At 39.0% G+C, this 22,875-nt stretch overlaps 1 protein-coding gene across 1 annotated transcript; it reads right to left on the bottom strand.

Annotated features, from left to right (window-relative positions):
- Positions 1–19,632, bottom strand: NQO1 (NAD(P)H quinone dehydrogenase 1). The gene is made up of 6 exons (XM_072422569.1): positions 19,514–19,632; positions 4,593–4,757; positions 2,070–2,200; positions 1,858–1,971; positions 756–857; positions 1–378 (listed from the first exon to the last, which is right to left on the bottom strand). The coding sequence occupies exons 1-6, from the start codon at positions 19,518–19,520 to the stop codon at positions 67–69; spliced, it is 831 nt and encodes a 276-aa protein (XP_072278670.1). The 5' UTR covers positions 19,521–19,632; the 3' UTR covers positions 1–66.
- Between the last annotated feature and the right edge of the window lie 3,243 nt (positions 19,633–22,875).

Genomic DNA, 22,875 nt, shown 5'->3' with positions numbered 1-22,875 from the left:
TTAGTAGAAAGTACTGGCCTGGTTTTATTGAATTGAAATGGTAAATAGCAGCAGTACAAACAGAATTCAGAGCTTTGTGCAGCCGGCTTTCAATTGACTATCAGGCGGCAGCGGCTTTCCCATGTGCTGTCCCACGCTGGGTCCATAGGGCTCTTTGTATTTCTGCACCACCTCCTTCTTCAGTACAAACCCTCCGGCAAAGGACATGTCAAAATCCTCATTGGGCACAAAGCTGATGGGTTTCTCCTCCCAAACCTTGCCCAAACGAGCCTTCCAGGCCTCCAGGATCAGGGAGCGTTTCTCAGGGGGGGTGTGAGCTATGCTGTAGCTGATCTGAGGTTCAAGCACCTGGAAGCCACAGAAGTGAAGGATCCCTCTCTGCAAGAGACATAAAGGGAGAGTGAGCAGGAACATCTGGACCCATCGGTCCAAGCATTCATTTAATGTACAGCGCTGCATACTATGATGGCACTATATACATTCTGTTTATTAATAATGATATTAATAATATATGGGTCCTATACTATACGTTGCCACAAATCAGATTCCACATTTCTGTATAAAAAGCATGTCAGAACAATGTCCGAGTTAGTAAATAGTGGAATCTATCCAGGATTTTACTGCATCATCTATGAACTACTGACCGCTGCTTTCCTAGAATGACACAATGAGCAGGTGGAGTTGGGTACATTAAATGAATACAAATCCAATAAGAATAACAACAGCATGCACAGCTATACTATAAAACCTGTTACCTGGACCGGCCAGAGTAAGACATTCATATCGCCATTGATCCCAGTTGTGGAGTACATGGATTCCAGCGCTCCGGTGGTGAATGAAAGAATGGCTTTTTTATTCTGTAAGAAAAGTGTACATCTACAGATTGCATGCTAAACACAGAAAATATATTAAACATTTAATACAAGGCAAAAAAAAAGAACAAAAGGGACCGGGGCAGACTGGGGACCTAGGGCCCATCATAAGGCATAGATTTCTGGGCACAGTGCTAGGCCCATAAGATAAAAATCTTAATTTAGGGGTTCTGTTTTTTCCAGTCTTCCCATAGGCCAATCCTAATGGGGACTACTACTGTGTACACACACACACAAATGCAGGGGAGGAACTTCATGGACATATCCTCCATTTATACCAATGCCAAATGGTGAGGTTGGTGGACAGAGACACCACCACCAGTTTTCAATCATGTAATAGGCACTGAAGAATGTTTTAGTTATCCTGTTTGCATCTATTCTTCATTACTTCCCGCCACTCCATATCTCCCCTCCTATTGTGTGTTACTTCCCCCTCCTCTTAGATTGTAAGCTCCTCGGGGCAGGGTCTTCTCCTCTGGTGTCATTGTCTATCTATTGTAACCCCTATTTAATGTACAGCACTCCATATTATGTTGGCGCTATATTAATCCTGTTCATTATTAAAATTAATAATGTTGGCATCCAAATATTGTAATATATAAACAATAGACAGCTGGAGATTTATTTCCCATCCAGATGATGTAATTGGTGCATAAAGACAATATTTTTAATTGCTTACTAAAAACAACCCCTTTTCCTTAAATGAGTGTTTATATCTATATTTTTTTTTAATTTTGCTATATCGTTTTAATTGAAAAGGTAAATGCACCGTTGCTCTATTCACTATAGTGAAAGTACTATAGGAGCATGTGACTCTATGTTCCTCCCATGCGGAGCGTTAGGTGCCGGAGAAGCCAATGGCCAGGCACATAGGGGACGGGCTGCACATGATGATAATGAGTTTTAGGCTTTAAGTATTTAAATGTGGATATCAGTAATATTGACAATTACATAACAAAATATAGGCAATCATCTTCCTGCTCACCTTAAATGGCCCGTTATAGAACATTTCTGATTGGTTGTAAGCAAATCCCCCAGTTAATATGCGATCAAAATAGCCCTTCAGGATTGCTGGTAATCCAAACCAATACATTGGGAACTGTTGAAACAAAACCAACATAAAAAAAATGTTCACCAATCCTGGTGTCAGTGTTATAAAAGGGGTTTAGTTCTAATATATATAAAATATTCATATACCTGAAATATCACCAAATCTGCAGCTGCCAACTTCTTCTGTTCTTCTGCAATGTCTTTGCTCATTCGGCCATCTTGGTAAGCATTTCTAGACTCAGCTAAGTATTTGAAGTTTTCAGGATCACTTGGATTTCCTGTATGACAAAATTGATGATATAAATACAAATGTATGGTCTGTCCAAGAACGTGGTTCCTTGCAGAGCAAAAACACTCACATTGAAGATCCCATAGGGATACTGCAATGTGGTGCCGGGCTGATTAGTATTGTGGCTGCTCCGAGTTCAGTAACCATCTGCAAAAATGTATACAGTTAGTCCCCGAGTTAAGGACATCTGACATATGGACGATACGATACGAACGGGCTTCCCTGCTATCTCATGGGCAGGATGGAGGCTTGTTTGGAGGAGGAGGGCGGTTTGCATGACTTGCAGAAGAAATCTTTTGCTAAACACAGCTGAGGTTGTGGCTGATCTTAAAAGCTGAGCGGATCTGTAACATCTTGTAAAGCCGCATACACACATGCAATCTTTAACGATCCTTTCCAACTACTAGCACTGCACGATGCATGAACGAGTACGTACATACAGCACCATTCTGTTCTATGCAGAGGAGAGGGGGAGAGCGGCGGAGCAGCACCCCGCTGCACGCTCTGCCCCTTCTCTTGCATTAGGATCGTTAGTCATCCAACGTCCGTGGATCCGCCAGGACGGTTTGGATGATGGACGACTGGCACTGTACACACGCCAGATTCTCGCCCGATATCAATCCTGAGCCGATTATCGGGTTGGAACCATTGGACGTGTGTACGTAGCTTATCTCTTTAATGACCAAGACAAACTCTGCAGTTGTTTTTTTTTGCATATCAAAGCACAGCTTGCTCCAGAAGTTAATGAATGTCTAGGCTCCATAAAGCATTTTTTGCTTTGTTTGTGATTAGCTCACAGTGAGGATTTTATACAGTAACTGACACCATGCTGCCTAATAATATGTTGAGACAAACATCTGTCCTATTTGCATTTATTAAAAAAACATGTACATATTCCGACTTACATACAAATTTAACTTAAGAACAAACCTACAGTCCCTATCTCGTATGTAACCTGGGGACTACCTGTACTTTTTTCCTAAAGAAACTACTAAAGATTAATTGGCTTCCATTAATAATTGTTCAAATGAAAAGCTCAGTCCTTGACATAAAATGTTGCATTTAACCGGCTCTGTCTGCAATAGGAACTTCTGCGTCCAAAGAAATGCCACACAATGCAAGTCAAAAGCAGCCTCAAACTACTAGGTGCATTGCTAAGATTAGCTAAATTGGATTTTGCTGACCTGCATTTACATGCGTTTCAAATGTAGAAATCATTGCCCATCAACATGAGCCCTGACTCTGGTATGGACATAGATTGTCAGCTCCTATGGCACAGTACCTAATTAATATTATTTGCTAAATAAATCCAATGTTTTTTTTTTAAATTTTTTAGGACCCACCCTTTCTGTCTTTAATGCCGTGGCGGTAAAGACTGAATAGGAAACCTGCAGCTTCCTGAGATACATACGTCACATATCCCAGGAGGCTGCAGGCTGCTCCCTCTGCGTATACCCGAACGCAGTATGCCCGATCTCATACGCAGAAGGGGCTTTCTCAGAATGTATAAAAAAGTGCCGATTTCACAAATGCACTTTTTTACTTTTTCCACTTAAAATTCTGCTTTATGGTAATTCTGGTGAATTTAGCTTTTGAATGCCCAATAGACACTTTTTCTGAAATATATTGGCTGCTTAATATTTAGAGCTAGCAGCCTGAAATCTGGATTTGCTCTATAATCAGATCTCAGTAACATCTGCTCTATGTTTACCAATGTTACATTTAATGGAACCAATTGTTTTGGGTTTTTTTGTTTTGTTTTTTTAAATTTAATTTTTTTTGAACAGGTAGTAAAAAAAACAAAAATACCATTATAAACATATAATAGTTTGGCATTCACCCATCACAGCATAAAGTTATATTCAACTCCAAAAAGATCCGCACCAATTGTTTTTAAATTCACAATATATGTAAAACGCGGGTCATCAGATCCTCTTTTACTTCAATGGTGCTATATTAAATTATATAAAGGCTGCATTTGACGTGCTTTGCATTGCATTTCCTTAGGCGAAGGTTTTAAAACTTCAGAAACTTAGTTCATTTTACTTTTCTGGCCACCTCTAGGCACTTGTGGCTAAATTGCCAATGTAGAACTGTAATAAAAGGGGGTACAAGCGACAGGTAATGAAGTCAAGAAACATGAACTTTACCTCCAATAGTCAAGCATTAGTTCTTACTACAATAATTAAATGATAAAAATGATGGAGCTTATATGGAGGTAGAAGAAGATATCATTAACTTCATGGTATACACAAGTATAGCCCTGCTTGTAGTTATCCGGGTGGAAACATTCTATATATAATATAAAACATATGATGTTTTATTATCCTTCTTCACATCTGGATCTGCTAAAGTTTGGAAGGTTCATGCATGTAATGTACCTGTGATGTCATCCGGAGACACAAGAGGGTTGAACTTCATGGCATAGAGGTCAGACACGGTGATGGACCAACCTTTCTTCTTCAAGGCTTCCACGGCTGCCTCCTTCATAGCGTAGCTGAATGAAGTCCGGTCATGGTGAGCCAACACTACCAGAGCGTTTTTACCTAGAACCAAACACATAGGAACATGTTCAGGTCATGCGAGCACTGGACTTAGGAAGTCAGTAACTTTTCCTTATATTAATTGCAATTCAAGGCCCAACCCCCTATGCCCACCAGGTTCTAACTATACCCAAATTCATCAGTGTAATATCAACTCTCTCTTTTTGTTTGTGTTGGCTATACTACCATGCAGGGTCCCATGGAGCCTTCCCGTTGTCACCCTTATGTGCATGCTCCCTCCAAGAAATACATACAGGTAATCCCTGGGTTAAGGACATCTGACATACAGACGACTCCTAGATACGAACGGGGCTCCTGTGCAGGACAGAGGCTTGGGGAGGTAGGGAGGAGGTTTGCATGACTTGCAGAAGAAAACTTATGCTAAACACAGCTGAGGTTGTGGGTGATCTTGAGAGCTGAGCTTATCTGTAACATCTTTTAACTCTTTAACGACCAAGACAAACTCTGCAGTTGTTTCTTTTTTTGGCATATCAAAGCACAGCTTGCTCCAGAAGTTAATGAATGTCTAGGCTCCATAAAGTAATATATTGAGACAAACATCTGTCCTAACTGCATTTAATAAAATAATGTACCTGTTCCGACTTACATACTAATTCAACTTAAGTACAAACCTACAGTCCCTATCTTGTATGTAACCTGGGGACTACCTGTACAGACATACAATGCTGAACAATAGGCCAGGTAAAATTTGCAAAGTGCATGTACACAGGTAATTTTATTAAGTATTTATTTTAACTTTAAATGATGTTGATCATTAGACTGAGGTCATCTAATGGCAGAAGGAAATTACTGTGGGGGAAATCCCTGGAATCAAGCTGAATATTGCAGCAAAAGCAGATGACTTTGAAGAGATCCATTCCAGGTTTGCTGGATCGCCCAGCTTCACTGATGAAAGTGTATTCTCTCCAGCCTTGGAGAGCTTTAATAAATCTAGCCTATTGGCTCAAGTGATGCGGGTGATGAACCTTTTTTTATTAGAACACTAAGAGGCATGCTTATAGTGAACAGACAGGCTTTTTAGCAAACATGTACAGGTGGTAAATCAATAAGTCATTTAGCAAATTTACTTAAAATTGGTGACAGCTTTTTCCATTCCCAGATGGTTTTCACAGATGAAGATGACCTCTTCCACGCCCAGATGGTTCCATTCCTCAATGAAGATAGCCTCTATCATTCCATGGTTCCATTCTTAAAGTAAGGCAACCTATTCCATTCCTAGATAGTTCAATTGCCAGATAAAGATGGCCTCTTCCAATCCCAGTAATCCTTTCCATATTGATGGCAATCTCTTCCATTCCCAGATCGTTTTTTTCCCAAATGAAGACAGTCACTTCCATTCCCAAATGAATACTGTCTCTTCTATTCCCAGATTAATTAATTGACAAATAATGGTAGACTCTTCCATTTCCAAATTAAGGCAACATATTCTTTTCCCAAATGATTCCGTTTTAAAATGAAGGCAACACCTTCCATTTCCAAATGATTCTTTTGCCAAATGCAGACAGCTTCTTCCATTTCCAGATGGTTTCATTTCCCAATGAAGGCAACCTTTTCCATTCCTAAAATGCCCAAAGGAATGAAGCCTCCTTCATTCCCAGATATTTCCATTGCCAAATGGAGACGACCTCTTCCATTCCCAGATGATTCTATTCCCAAATTAAGGCAACCTCGTTCCATTCCCAAATTAGGCAATCCCCTCCATACCCAAATGGTCCAATTCCCAAATAATTGCAGCCTCTCCAATAACCAACCTCTTCCATTCCCCAATAGTTCTATCCCTAGATGAATGCAGACTTTTCCATTGCCAGACTATTTGAAAAAGGCCAAACCGAACAACAATTAAAAAAAAAGACTTACACTATAAATTTTGAATATGATTCACAACATAAGCGAGCAAGATCTTTTAGCACGTTAACAATTAATGACTGGAAAGTTTTCTGTTTACATCTAATTGGGGCTGTGGGAACATTTTCCAATGGGAATTCCTCTGTTTTTCCACTACGACTTAAGCTAATGAACCTTTGTATACCGTTGAATGTCTTTATCACAGGTGTGTCTTTTCAGCTGGAGAGAAGTAAAACCCTAATGGTAAGAGTACCATCTGTTACTGTTTATATAGCACCTTCAACAAAGCATAACACCAGGCACATGAAGACCGAACATATCTGTGTTGTATACTATTAGGAAAAGAGTGCTTATATAAGTTTATGTGCTTAGCAAGTATATATATTTAGTTAGATGGCGTGATCTCCAGGCAAGATGAAAGGTGAAATAAATGTATGGCATCTGTTTAGTTAGTTTTAGGATCCTTGAAGGCAGCACAATCATGCTCTAATGCAGCAACATGTCCAAACTACACATCCAACCTGCACAAAGAACAGCAGAAATGTGATAAAGTCATCCTTCTGCTCACTGGCCTTTTAGAACGAGTGCACTGCAGCACACCCTGATTGCATTCTAGAGCTGCCCCTCCTTGTCTCACTCCATTGTGCAGGGGATTAAAACGAGCTAATATTAATGTAGGGATTTATACTTATTGCATTTAATCATTAACTTTTTAAATAGATAAGAAAGATCTATAAATTTATGATTTTTTTTATCTGTCTGGCCTTCAGCAAAACTATCAATTATAAGTTAATTGTTTAGCAAAAGTAAGTAATGTCGGTAATCACAATTGGCACCAAATCAACTACAGTTGGCAAATATTTGCATGGCTTGAGTAAACCTGCCCAGGTGGTGGCATTGGTGCCGTTTGTGAACATTATATTGAACATAACCATTTCTAAAGCAGAAATCATAGAGCTTAGACAGTATACATGTTATAATATTATTACGTCTTTGTGATATCAGTAAGCACCCTGGCTCAGGCATTCTTCAAAATTCTACATTTATTAAGGTATTGCTACAAGCTGCAGGTCATCAGAATGTGTTTTAGAGCCTCATTTTTTGTTTCTGCCAGTCCGAGATGATCAGATTTCCAGCACACCAAATGGTTAAGGTTTGACGTATGCGGTAGGGTTAAGGACATAATGGGCCTGATATAATAAAGCTCTCCAAGGCTGGAGAGGATGCACTTTCATCAGTGAAGCTGGGTGATCCAACAAACCTGGATGGTATCTGGTCCAGGATTGAAAAAATTTGCTAACAAATAGCAAAAGACTTTTAAAAATCCATTCCAGGTTTGATGGATCACCCAGCTTCACTGATAAAAGTGTATCCTCTCCAGCCTTGGAGAACTTTAATAAATCAGGGCCAAAGTGTGAAAAAGTTTCCTACAGACACCAAAAATAGTTGGAGGTTCTAGCCTTTTTTTTTTTCCATAAAGGATGAGTGTACACAATGCACTTACCTCCTCAAGTGGTGCAGTATGAATTTTTATCGGTGGATTGATACAGGAAATTAGAAATCTAGTAAAAAAAAGTATCTATTTGTATTGTAAACTGCATGACGTGAATTCTTACTTCAATGATGGTCCAGAGCACTGGCGATTCGAGAGAAAATTTTGGTGGTCCACAGAAAAATTTAGACATTATTTGCAATTTTTATGTTTTTTATTAATAATTATATATAAATAATTGTATATAAATTCATATATACTGAATGACAATTTTTGCCTTTATATTGCACTAAATTCACAAACTGTACTAGAGACAGAAAAACAAGGGAGGCGCAGCGTGACGTCAGTGTAGTGTTAACTTTTATGAGGCGACCATTGCCGAGCCGTACGCTTCAGTATTGTTTCCACCATTACAACAGTCACCCCGCTCCGCCAATACCGATTCTCATCCGATTGTTTTATTTTATTTGTTTATTTCTCAGATGATCTTTTAGGTAAGTGTGACCTTACCTGTGTATTTTCTTTACCTGTTATATTTAATGGCATCAAATAGTTTGACTTTGATAAGTATGATTTCTTGTTTGGTCTTAGAATGAAATAAACCCATAATGAGTGAGAAAAAGCAAACAAATATTTTGCATTTCTTTAGTAATACCAAATATAATACAACTAATGATAATAGTAACAATAGTAATACTTCACTTAACCGTGAGCTGATCAATGAATCAGAGCCGCCACAGTCCTTGTCAGCACCATTAGGAAGATCATTATTTTACAAATGTATTTATCTTTTTTATAAAATTCATATTAATGGTCCGCGGGAATTTAAAATTATGAATTTAGTGGTCCGTGAGGTCTGAAACGTTGGCGACCAGTCAAGAGATCCTAAAAGTGTAATTTTCTGCTCCTAGCCTTCTAAAATATTTTTAGTTATTAATGCACCTTGGGGTCTGTCACATGACATATCTAATTCCTCCTAAGCCATCAATAAGACATCACATGACCTTCAGTCCCATGATTTGCTGCCTTAGGAAGTTCAGACATTCCTAACATAACGATAATAAGAAATAAAGTCCAAAAGGAAGATCCAGAAGTTACTGCAGACATGTTTTTAGATTGATACAGCTAGGGTTATAAGTGACTTTATTATACAGCTCAGTTAACTGGTATATCAATAAATCTAATCACTAAAACATGGATTTCAGAGTTAATTAACTTTCCTGGAAAGCTGAGGAACCCAAACTTCAGTAGAACATGCTCATGAGATTTGGACTCCTCAGGTTTTCCAGGATTTTAGCGAAAGACCAGTAACATCCCCCTAGGCATCATGGGTGGAAACCATATGGAAAATAGGAATATATGACTTCTGTGTGTGAAAAAGCTAATAAATCTATACCTACCTAGAACAAGAATGTAGATTACATATGGAATGCTCCTTTTCAAAATGAGGATCAACGATACCCCTTGTATTTCTCTATTAGGTAATTATTATAAAGGTTCCATCTTGGAATTCTCAGGGTTAGGTGGGCCCAGTCATGCAGAGATTCTGTATTGCAGAGTTTATCAACCTTTTTAACATGGGAGAAACTTTGAAATAACTTTCAGTTTCTAGGGAAACCCCCGGCCATAATTACTATATCCACAGGTCACAGTATATTAGTATGGTGGTCAGTGGGCAGAATGTCTCATACAATGCAAGCCAATGGGAAGAATGTCACCCTTACAAAAAGATTATTGGTATCACCTAAACTGACATTAGGTACAAACTGCTCCTAGCAACATATGGGGCAGTGGTCGCAACCTTTTCGATCCCGCAGACCACTAAAATTACCGGCTTTGGAGTGCCCATGCGCGGTGAGCCGGGTGTCACGCAGAAACCTCCTCCAGAGTGACATCATAATGCCAGGACCCGCCCACTCTCCAATCACAGGTCTGCGATGAGACAGTGGCCCGGTTGGCGGATAGCGACCGCTGATCTTGGGGGAACGCTGGTTGAGAAACACTCCTATATTAACTAAAAAAAATGCAAGTTCTGAAGGTGTTTGGCTCCCAATTTACATCCTAAAGCCCCCAGAAATCTGTATGCAAATGAAACTTTTTGCATTGCAGTAACCTGAACACAAGAGTTCTGGGATATATGTCACTTTTTGTGGAAGGCAGGAGGGGAGAGCCAAGGGGACAATGTATACCTACAAGGGATCGTGATAGGTAATAGTAGTTCCTTGCACTTAACACCATGTACTTACCAACCCCAATGTCTTCTTTACCCGCCAAAGTCCCCCACCAAAGAACCAAGTCAGATCCCAGCCCACACCATTGGTAAATGGCTGCTCGAAGACATTAAATGATGCATTGTGGCAGAGGTGGGAGTCACATGCTCTCCCATCCCACATCTTGGATTGGCACTCTAGAAGATGAATGATAGTTACCAGGTGGCCCTCCTTCTGCACAACAGTTCATAATTTTGTCTGGAACTCAAATAAGGAATGGAGCAGCACTCAAGCCACCATGTCTAGCATTCTATACCGCAGATCTCCATATTTTCCTATTGTAGGACATGCCTTTATTGGTAATCAGGGCTGTAAGTGGTGACCAGGGCAGTAAGTGAAAGGCAAGTACAAACAAGAGAGGGAGTGTCCAGCAGGACTATTACCCTGCCATGAATAAGCAAAATCGTTATTTGCTTTAAGCCCTAATCATTTGCCAAGATCCTGATGATGTGCCAGAAATGGAATAAATGAGGGCATAACAAGGGCAGTGTTCACTTTCTTACAGAAGCATGGGTGTGCCAACATTCAGTACAAACATACAGTCCAGACTATTCTTGTATGGAGTAGATACAGCCCTAGAGGGAGGCCATTGCCATTATTTTCAAATGCAATATCTGCAGATTTGTATTATATACCTATCAAAGCAGTTTAATGGAGGCATACACTTCTGTGTTATATACACATAGTTTTTTCACAACATATTTGCAATTAGAAACTCTTTGGAGAGCAGTGATTAGAACTGGGAAGAGAAAGTAAATACTAAAAGCAAATTTACCTAATCCAGTGCCGCCATCACCAAGCCAAACTTTAGGTGCCTATGAGTCAGGTGCCTATGTGTCAGGACTTTATCCAGTTTAACCTCTAAGGGACCATTGGTTATCAATGCCTAGATGTCCAGGGTAAGTTTAGCAGGGTCCCTATGAGAGGAGTACCTTGACTATACCTTTCATGAATTTCTTTATTCAGGTGTTGATCATTTTAATAGAAAGGTCTTTCTGTATAAATCACAATGACAGATATCAGTTACAGAATTTGCAACCTACCTGGTATTGTTGTGGATAGTCCTTGTCCTGACCTTTTCCAAACACAAGCCGCTTGTTACAGTGATGGACCAATAGCAAAATTCAAAAGGAAATAGAAACAGGGGCTGACGCTCAACCCATTTAGCCCAGGTTGTATATAAGGAGCCCGGGCATTCCAAACATGTGCTCATACTGGAAAATTATTATTATTACACAGTATTTATATAGAAACAACATATTACGCAGTGCGTAATTATAAGTTACGCAAAGTCTATAGTCATGTCACTAACTGTCCCTCAAAGGAGCTCACAATCTAATGTCCCTACCATAGTCATATGTCCTTAATACAGTCTAAGGCTAATTTTGGGGGGAAGCCAATTAACCTAACTACATGTTGTTTTGGAACGTAGAAGGAAACTGGGGTACCCGGAGGAAAACCTACACAAACAAAGGGAGAACCTGCAAACTCCGTGCAGCTAGTGTCCTGGTCAAGATTTGAACCTGGGACCTAGAGCTTCAAAGGCCAGAGTGCTAACCTCTAAACCATTGCACTGGCCATACTTGCTGTAAGGTCTCATGCAAATGTATCCACTGGCAAACATCATTGAACTAATTTCATGATACAGCAAACTTTCAATGCATCTTACAATAAATACTAACAAAGCTGTTGTCGTCAAAGTCATATTGTACTTAGTCATAGTGATGAGTGAAAATACAGCTTAACAAGCTTCCAAATTATTTGCAAAGCACCTAAATATAGCATTGCCACCAAAATTGTTTATGGGAACAGGGGTGGGTGTCAGGGGAACGTGTCTCAAGTGAAGACTTTCAGTCTAATGGCCAGCATTATTCAATTTACTTTCTTGCAGGTTTGGAGAAATATAAGTTTGTAAGTTTTGATATTTTTAAATATATACATACAATATGCTTTGTTATTTAGAATATGTACCTCCTATACTCCTGAAGAAGCAGACTAGTTTCTGTAAAACGCGTTGAGAAAGAATGTGAATAATCTGCCCAGAGTGAGAATCCTACTTATGTGGTAGGCCTCCATGGGCAATCATAAATTTAGGAGTTACAAGAAAAGTTTGGTATGTCTCTGCATGTAATTTTTGTAATAATTTTATATACTGTTCTTACTGTACTATGATTAATAAAATATTTAAAATTTTAAAATAAGGATTTATCAGCTGCTCCGTGCAACAGTACAGAAGATGTTAAGTCAAGAAGGAAAATATGTAATTACTTAATAAATCCCAAGCAAAACAAAGAAGCAATTTCACTGCGTGTCATTCCTCTATATATCTGAATGAGCAACAAGCTACAACATGGCTATCCGGTCTCAGATTGTCAGTATCTATACCAGGATTTTGTAAATTTTTACCAATGTCTCCTTATAAATTACTCTCCTATTCAAAAAATAAATGGCATCAACGTTTACATTCCGTAATCCAAAAAGAATTTGCTCTGCGTTCAATCAAGGACATCAGTAATTGTTTGTAAGAAACTGGAACGTCATGCAAGTTCAAAGTTTTTCTTTGTTGTGAAGTTTTTGAAAGACATTATAATAGGTAAGGTGTGGTCGGTATTTCAGCTTAGTGAATGCAGCAGTTTGTACATGTACAGTCTGGGCCATGAAGTACCAAACGCTGTCTTAGAAAATATTTTTTTGTAGTCTAAGCATTAAGGCAGAAGCTATACAATTTTTGGACTAAACTAAATGAAAACCTATGCTGTGAGAAATAAAGCGGCTTCCACTGCCGAATTCTCTTGTACATGCTCACCTAGCTTACAAACGATTTACTGTGTGCATAAGAAGACCTAAAGTTGCTGGGGCATTTAGAAATACAGGTGGTCTAAATGGAGGAGTCTCCACCATTCTGTTTAAGCAATGTCCTAGTCTCTAACACCTTAAATGGGGGATGACCTGCTCTCCACCATTTTGTTTAGCCAGTGGGCTGGTCTCCACCAAACTGTACTGTAAATTGGCTGTTTTTCACCAACCCATATCATAAACGAGCCATCTAAATTCAATTAAGACAGCATACAGATCACCTGAAGAAGCGAAAAGGCGAAACGCGTCGGTCTGCTAGACGTTTATCGCGATATATACTAACTATGTTGATTTAATCAGGGATATTATGACTAGCCTAAAGGTCTAATACCCCTTCGTACCTATTTGGTGACCGACCTAATTATGACTTGTACCTATCACAAATTTAAGCATTATCTAATGTGTGTTGTATGATCCACAACATAATTCACAATATATATTATCAATTTGCCAAAAAAACTGTTTCTTTATTCCAGTTATTATCTGGGAAAAATGATCGGACGGTGTGCAGTGTTTTGGAACTTCGGACCATTAATTATTAATAGGAAAATCGATCAGGTTGGTCAAATGCAAAATTGGCAGCAGATCTGCCTGTGAGTACTACTCCCTAAGCTCACAATCTAATGTCCCCACTGCATACATTACAGCCAGTATCTGGAGGGAGTTATTATTCATTAGGTAAATTTGTGGAAGGAATTTGGTACTCAGTGGTAACCCCTGCAGACACAGTGTTACTGGCGCATTTCACAAACCCCATATCTAGTTGGTGGATCACAGAACCAACAGAAGCAAGCGAAGAGTGCAGCCTGCTAAGAAGTTTCAACAATACTCTGAGCTTTACTCGATAAGTAATTGCCAAATGCATGCAAATTCTGCCTAACTGCAGACAATTCTTTTAAATTCAGGTTAAATAGAGCAGAAAAAAACTTTGATCATTTATTTTTTATTGCCCCCATTTGAAAAAAAAAATTCTTTGCTTGAAGACAGGGCAAGAAAAAAAAAAGGTTTCTAACTCTTTTCCAATAATACAGTCAAATGGCATTAGATACATCACTAACCAAAAGCAATCATTTAAAGTTAACACGGTACAAGTCATCAGTTTGGTTGCAATAAGTTACTGCATTCAACTAGCACTAAAATCTAAAAATCTAAAACCAATTTCGGCTGAATACTTCCAGATGTGCTAAATGTTGAAGTACAACGTCCACCCACATAATCATCAGAAGTATTTCATTCTGTAAACATTGATGGGGAAGTGCACTTATGTTGTGGAAACGTTGCCCTGTGGTTAATTCCATTTGTGCGCAGTCATTGTTAATGTGCATGATCCTTCTAGTGCAGGAGAACAAAATAGAGCATTAGTATTTAATGCTAATCAATACAATGCCACATCACCATCTGCACCTATGAAGAAGTGAATCTGCGGGTGAACCTTTTAGGTTTGGAAAAAGTGGCAATTACTGCTTAATATGCTTGTTAGCTTGTTTGCTGCCTATATATTATCCTCTTATTCATAAAATAAATAGCATCAACGTTTTGATGTCCGTAATCCAACAAGAATTCGCTTGCATTCTATCAATGACATCTGAAACTGGAATGACATCCAAGTTCTAAGTTTTGTGAAGTTTGGACAGACATTATATTAGGTAAGGTGTGGTCGGTGTTTCAGCTTAGTGAATTCAGCAGTTTGTACATGTACAGTCTGGGCCAAAAAGTACCAAACGCTGTCTTAAAAAAAATTTTTTTTTAGTTTAATCATTAGGGCAGAAGCTTTACAATTTTTGGACTAAACTAAACAAAAACCTATGCTGAGAGAAATAAAGCGGCTTCCACTGCCGAATTCTCCTCTTGTACATGCTGATTTCCTTCCTGCCATGCTAATCTAATGGCTCCAGGACCTCCTGAGTATGCAAATAAGAAATTAGGACCTGTCATACAGTATGTTTCAGTCAATGACTTATATGACTATGAAAACGGTCAAACAGTGGGATCACCTAACTTACAAACCAATAACTGTGTGCATAAGAAGACCTAAAGTTGCTGGGGCATTTGGATATACAGGAGGTCTAAATGGAGGAGTCTCCACCATTCTGTTTAGGCAGTGGCCTGGTCTCTACCACCTTAAATGGGGGATTACCTGGTCTCCACCATTTTGTTTAGCCAGTGGGCTGGACTCCACCAACCTGTACTGTAATTAGGCTGATTTTCACCAACCCATATCATAAATGAGCTGGTGTCCTCCAACCTGTATAGTGAGTGAGCTGGTTTCCACCATCCGTACAGTGAGTGGGCTGGTTTTCGCCATCCTGTTCAATGAGTGGAATGTTCTTAAACAACCTGTAAATTGAATGAGCTTGTTTCCATCAACCTGTATGGTGAGTGAAATAGTCTCAGGTAGGAAGGTCCCTTCTATCCCTTTTAAAATGTGGAGTGGTTTCCTCCATACTCTGCACTGAAAAGGGTTATTTCTGCTATCTTGTTTGCCACATGGGGGGCCACCATCTTTCTCCAAAAATTCAATGCAATGCAATGAGTGGGATGGTCTCCACTGACCTGTTGGTTGTCCCTACGATCCTGTCTAATAAATGGAGTGCTTTCCACCAACCTATGCAGAGAGTGGGGTGGTCTACACTATACACCAACAGAAGAGTGTTTTCATTGGTCTCCACAAACCTGTAATGTAATTAGGCCAACCCATATCATTAATGAGCTGGTCTCTTCCAACCTGTATATTGACTGAGCTGGTCTCCGTCAACCTGTAAAAGGAGTGAGCTGGTCCCCGTCAACCTGTAAAAGGAGTGAGCTGGTCCCCGTCAACCTGTAAAAGGAGTGAGCTGGTTTCCACCAATCTGTATGGTGAGGGAACTAGTCTCAAGTAGGGAGGTCCCTACTATCCCTTTTATTATGTGGAGTGGTTTCCTCCATACTCTGCAGTGAAAAGGGTTATTTCCACTATCCTGTTTGCCACAAAGGGTGCCACTATCTTTCTAAAAAAATTGGATTATTTCCACCATCCAATGCAATGCGTGGGATGGTCTCCACTGACCTGTTGGTTGTCCCTACTCTCCTGTCTAATAGGTGGAGTGCTTTCCACCAATCTATGCAGAGAGTGGGGTGGTCTACACTATACTTGGGTACAACAACAGAAGAGTTTTTAAAAATGCATAAAACACTTAGCCTACCTCGCAATAGATGAATACATAGTTCAAACAATGATAACAAATGGCAGTTGAACAAATCATTTGTACCTTACAGATATCCTGTCCGGAATCACATACAGATGGAAACCATACCAACCTTTCTCCTTGCCCAGTATATTGAGAAGATCCTCTTCAGAGGACTGGTACAGGGATTTTTTCCCATGTTAGAGCAGGTTGGATGACGCTTTTTAGGGTTGCTGACTTCCTCTGGATGAAATCCAATTTTGGGTTAAAGGATTTTAACTTATTTTTAGATAAAGAAGAATATCAATATTTTCCATTACACTGGAAAGTCTTGTGTGCATTAACAATGTGCGGAAATACTTGTATACTCTGTAATGGAGAAGAGAATACTGGAAATAGCACAACACCAAATCTGGCTGCAAACATGACCGGTGCTGTAAATTACAACCTCCTAAATAGGATATTAAATATTTTGGTGATGAAGTGGCAACATTTTTTATTAATAGGTTTTGTATAATGAATATAAACTGATATAAGTAAAAAGGCGAATTTGTGACTATGGTGCTCCCTGATAGGTAAAAATAGTAGAAAACACTCACAGCCTTTCACAGTGGGGTATAAATTGAATGTTTTTTTTACAATCATATAAAAGAAAGGGAATTCTGATGGAAATTCAGCAACTGACTGACTATAGTGGAGTAATTTTATGGGCTCTGATTAGCTATGGCCAGATTGGTAAATATTGATTGAAAGACTCACGTAGAGGTTTAATTTTGGTTTTCTACTGATTATAGTGTGTTGTTATTTTCTTTATCTTTTTCTTTCTGTTTTCTATATTTGTTACTCCTTCTCTCATTCCTTATTCTCTTTCCATTTTGCTACCTTACTAAGGCTGCGTAAAAGTTCCTTATATCCCTGATTAAATCAACATAGTAAGTATATATTGAGATAAACATCTTGCAACCCGACGCATTTCGTCTCTTCAAGGGATCTGTGAGCCGTCTTAATCGAATTTAGATGGTTAGTGAATAATTCACCTAGGATAGACGTCAGCAAGGTAGTACCACTGCACTCTGGCAGCATCCTTGCGGACGTTTGTCTTGCTCTTTTACCAACATTAGGCAATTATTTAGGACTTTTTCTCAATCTTCAACCTTCTGTTATCCACAATCCCTGGTTGAATCATTCACTAACCATCTAAATTCAATTAAGACGGCTCGCAGGTCCCATGAAGAAGCGAAGAGGTGAAACGCGTCAGTTGCAAGACGTTTATCGCGATGCAAGACGTTTAATGCAATATATACTATGTTGATTTAATCAGGGATAATATGTCTACCGTATGGGTCTAATACCCCTTCGTACCTATTTGGGGACTGACCTAATTATGTTTTGTACCTATCACAAAATATATCCAATGTGTGTTGTATGACCCACAATATAATTTACAATATATAGTATTAATTAGCCAAAAGAAATTCCAGCTTTTCTCTTTCTTTATTCCAGTTATTATCTAGGAAAAATGATCGAAGGGTGTGAACCTTATACACAGGTGTGCAGTGTTTTGGAACTTCCGACCATTAATTAATAATAGGAAAATCGATCGGGTTGGTCTGTCAAATGCAAAATTGGCAGCAGATCTGCCTGTGAGTACTGGTCCCCAAAGCAGCTCTCAATCCAATGTCCCCACTGCATACATTACAGCCATTATCTGGAGGAAGTTTTTATTCATTAGGTCAATTTGTGGGAGGAATTCTGCACTCGGTGGTACCCCCTGCAGACACAGTGTTACTGGCGCATTTCACAAACCCCATATTCAGTTGGAAAATAAAAACCAGATCACAGTGCCGTCATCACCAGAATCAACTGAAGAGTGCAGCCTGTTACAACAATACTCTCAGCTTTACTCAATAAGTAATTGCCAAGAACATTCACATTCTGCCTAACTGCTGATAATCCTTTTAAATAGAGCAGAAAAAAGTTTGATCATTTTTTTGTTGCCCCTTTGCTTGAAGACAACAGGGCAAGAAAAATAAAGTTTCCAACTCTTTTGCATTGATACAGACACTATAGGTTGCCTACAGAATTTGTTTTCATATTATCTTTAGTTCCCATCCTGTTGAAGGTATTATGGCTGGACTGCACATGTTCCATTTGGTTTATTTTATTTCCCTTTTCCCCTACCCTCCCTCTTTCCTCCTTCCTTTTGGTTTTCAAGTTTGTTTGGATGACAGGTTATACGGTTTGATTAAAAAAAAGGTTAATATCTGCAAGTAAAACAAGATAAAAAATATTTAAAAAATACAGGTAGGCCATGTTTTTGAGGCACACTTTTTGCACAATGTATACTTTGATCCTGTTTCGTGGACTTGTCTGCACTATATTGTTGCATTAAATGAGTGACTAAGTATTTAATGTTTTAAAAGTAAATAGATGTACTCTTTTGCAATTATTGTATATATATGTTTATGTTTTCTTTCTTATTTTTATACCTGTTAAATGAAAATAATATTAAAAAAAAAATAATACAGACAAATGGCATTGAATAAACATCACTAACTAAAAGCAACCATTCATAGGTAACCCGGTACAAGTCACCAGTTTGGTTGCAATAAGTTACTGCATTCAACTAGCATTTAAATCGAAAAATCTAAAACCAATTACAGCTAAATAATTCCAGGTGTGCAAGACCCCCATATTCATCAGAAGTATTTCATTCTGTAAACATTGATGGGGAAGGGCACTTATGTTGTGGAAACGTTGCCCTGTGGTTAGATCCCTTTGTGCGCAGTCATTGTTAATGTGCATAATCTTTCTAGTGCAGGAGAACAAAATATAACTGTACTTTATGCCATTCAATGCAATGCCACATTACCATCTACACCTATGAAGAAGTGAATCTGCAGGTGAACCTTTTAGGTGCATGTGTTTGAAATGATAGTTTCATTCACTAGCTGTGAATGTTTGGAAAAAGTCACATTCATTGCCTAATATGGTTGTTAGCTGCTATGGCTGCTGTAGTTTTCTTCAGTGCAATCATTAGAACCTAGAAAGAATTTTTAGAAAAGCATGCATTGGACTTTTCATGCCCCAATTAACCACCCAAGGACTCACCAGCCATGATCCTCTATCCAGCCCTGTGTGTTGTGTAGATGATGACAGTTCCCCCTTTATGTGTGTACAACCAGCTAATACTAGGGGTGTGATCAGGGAGGATTCCTGCCCTGCCTGGGGAGGGGATTGGCAGATATCCCAGGTGAGAAATATGATGACTGCTTCCTTCTGGCACAGATCCATCCTTTTACTTCTGACCTTCTATTTTCCCTTGCATATTAATTTATTTTCAAGTTTCCAGTTAAAATGCACATAAGTATGCATATATATGCATTCTACCTATATTCTAACTATATATGTATATATTTATATATATATATATATATATATATATATATATATAGACATTTGTATTACTTTTATACGTTTTTTTTTTAATTACCATTTTAAAATATATATTCATGCCTCTTGCCCTTGCCATTCCAAAAAGTGATCCTTTTAAACACCTGATATATAAAATATGTGGCATTAGATATAAACATCAACTGTGTTCGAAAATAGGGGATTCATGATTGATGGTTGATCAAATATGTTAATCAGCAATTGCCTTTCTGCTCCCCTTTGCTCTGACCACTAATAAAGATGGGGCTTTTGCTATTATTGGTGGTCAGTGCATGGGGGGGCATTGATCGGGCAAAAAGCAGGGCCGACTGGTACACAGTGGTATTTGGGTAAATAATTGATATCTGGGGGTATTTTTCATTTTCTTGGTACACCAGTTGACCGGTGTATAGCCAGCATGGGAGGCACCGCTAGGATGCAGAGAGGGAGCCCAGACACCAATCACAAAGGGTTTTAGAAGCACAGATTGGACAGACTGGGCAGGCTGGAAAAACATGATAGGTTTATGGGTCCAGAAATCCACCCTACAGGGTTCTGAGAGAACCTACTGCTAATCAAATGATAAGAGAACGAAGAGTCTCAGCAACACCAGTTAGTTCTGGAGTACCCCTAATGTGTTCACTGCCACAAGTTTCCTTGGGTTTTATAAGAGAGGCACTAAAGATCTCAGCAGCTCACAGCAAGTCAGGATGGGGTTGGCATTGTTGAACCCGGCAGTATTCAGAAAGTTGGGACAGGGAAGGCACCAGAGGTCCCAGCGGGTCTCAGGAAGTCTGGGATGTGAAGGTACTACAGATCCCAGCATTTCTGAGGAAGACAGTACAGGGAAGGGACTACAGATCCCAGCAGTTCTCAGGAAGTCTGGACAGGGAAGGCATTACAGATTCTAGCAGATTTTATCAAGTCTAAGTCTGAACTGGTGACTGTTTAGCCTCTGCGTATCTGATCCGGCCAAGGGTCCCCGTACCTCTATACTAATGATTCTAGCATTGCCAGTACAATAAGGGTTCTAATAGTGAATATTAGAGTTACTCTCAATGGGCTTTTAGCATTGATGTACCATCAATTTTGGAAGCTTCAGAGATCATTTCAGATTAGTTGATCAAAAGTTGACTTACCTTTGACTTGCATTTGATCTGCTTCCAATTGGTTTTTCATTTCTGCAAACCCAACCAGGTCCAGAGTACAGATAGTCCCAGAGGTAAGGACATCCAACATACAGACTACTCCTAGATATGAACGGACCCGTTCCCTGCTTACCTGTGTGTAGGACAGATGCTTGATGGGGGGGGGGGAGTTCACATGACTTGCAGAAGTCTTTTGCTGTTCTGCAATCTCTTGTAACTCTTTAATGACCAAGACAAACTCTGCAGTTGTTTCTTTCTGCATATCAAAGCACAGCTTGCTCCAGAAGTTAATGAATGTCTAGGCTCCATAAAGTTTTTTTTTTGCTTTGTTTGTGACACCACGCTGCCTAATAATATGTTGAGACAAACATCTGTCCTAATTGCATTTATTAAAATAATGTACATGTTCTGACTTACATACAAATTCAACTTAAGAACAAACCTACAGTCCCCATCTCGTATGTAAGCCGGGGACTACCTGTATATTGGGGCCATAAACCTAGCATTATCAGGAGATTCAAAAGAGAATCCAGCCAACTACATAACTAGCTAAGTACATTTTTGAAAACTGTTATAGGAGCTGTGGCTTTCTACTTTTATCCTCTGTTCCTCAAGTTACCAAAACTCTCCCTACGATTGACCGTTCGTAGCTAGGATGTCCATGTTCTCGCCAAGCCTTTCATACACTTATGAGCTCCCAGTCTGTCTATGGATGCACCGATCTCACCTGATAGAAGATTCCACAGTAGCAGATTGCTCAGCAAATGTCACATGACCAAAACGTGTTGGCTTTTGTTAAATAGACACTTGAACATGAAGTTTTATTGCACTGATTTTATGATTTTATTATCTTAAACAAACATACAACAGTGATTTGTTATCTCCATAGCCTGAAATAATAAAGACTGCACCAAAAGGACCACCAGAGAAGTATTGTGAAAATACAAACATATCGACAGAAGTCAAAGATCCGAGATACAAACACGTGGGGCTCTATTTATAAATGGTTCCCTTTTCAGTTCGCTGATAAAATTTGTTTCTTTCATATTTATTTCCTATTGTGACAGTTGTGCACTATTGCTAATTGGTCAAAATTTGGCCTGTAGACAATTCGGCTGGGGAAAAAATGTATAAATAGAATCCTGGAATCAGTGTATAGGACAAAGTGATCAGTTTGTGGTCATAGAAATGTGCAGAAGTACCAAATTTCGCTAGCTGAATTTTCCACAGAAATACATACTTTACTACTGAAATCGTGAAAAACATTGTAATTATTGGCAAGACAGATATTTACCATATACTTTAGTAAAAACGGAGATTTTCCAATATTATATATGAATTTAAAAATTAAAAAAAAATCTCAGTTTATATTCCTATCACACCAGTAGATGGAGCTGTGTCCTCATGTGACATGTGTAACAAACACTTTACATGAGGACACAGCACCATCTACTGCTGGCCAAAACCATGCACAAAAGATAATTTAACAACCAGTGACTCATTATATCAGCTAAAAAATACAAAATATATCAACCTGTGAAAAGAGGGGAAAAAATATACAGGCAGAGTCCATGATTTTATTTTTGAATCCTTTCAAGAATTAAAAAAAAAAAATAATTCACCACAGATGTATTTATTCACCTTCATTGTTTTAAATTTCTATTGATTACGATATTGCATGTTAACTGTGATGGCCACATCTAGTACCCCAGGTTTATACTTGAGTCCATGAAGGTTTTCTGTATTCTTAGGTAAACACAAATACCTCGCTGTTACCCCCATTCATTCTCTATGGATTTCCCATGGGTACATGTAGTGCCTGCCCCAAGGCAGTGGTTCACTGGCCAGAGGAAGCAGCAACTGTAGACTGTGACGGGCTCAGATAAAAACAAG

This window comes from Pyxicephalus adspersus, chromosome 9 (genome assembly GCF_032062135.1).
Source record: "Pyxicephalus adspersus chromosome 9, UCB_Pads_2.0, whole genome shotgun sequence".
Lineage (NCBI taxonomy): Eukaryota > Metazoa > Chordata > Amphibia > Anura > Pyxicephalidae > Pyxicephalus > Pyxicephalus adspersus.
This window is presented reverse-complemented; position numbering and strand designations above follow the sequence as displayed.

What these genes read in the sequence shown, in the direction of transcription:
- NQO1 (XM_072422569.1), bottom strand. An exon ending in GTCTCCGGATGACATCACAG is followed by an intron (nt 2,201 to 4,592) that starts GTACATTACATG and finishes TTTGTCATACAG; the next exon opens with GAAATCCAAGTGATCCTGAA. An exon ending in TCTTACTCTGGCCGGTCCAG is followed by an intron (nt 379 to 755) that starts GTAACAGGTTTT and finishes TGTCTCTTGCAG; the next exon opens with AGAGGGATCCTTCACTTCTG.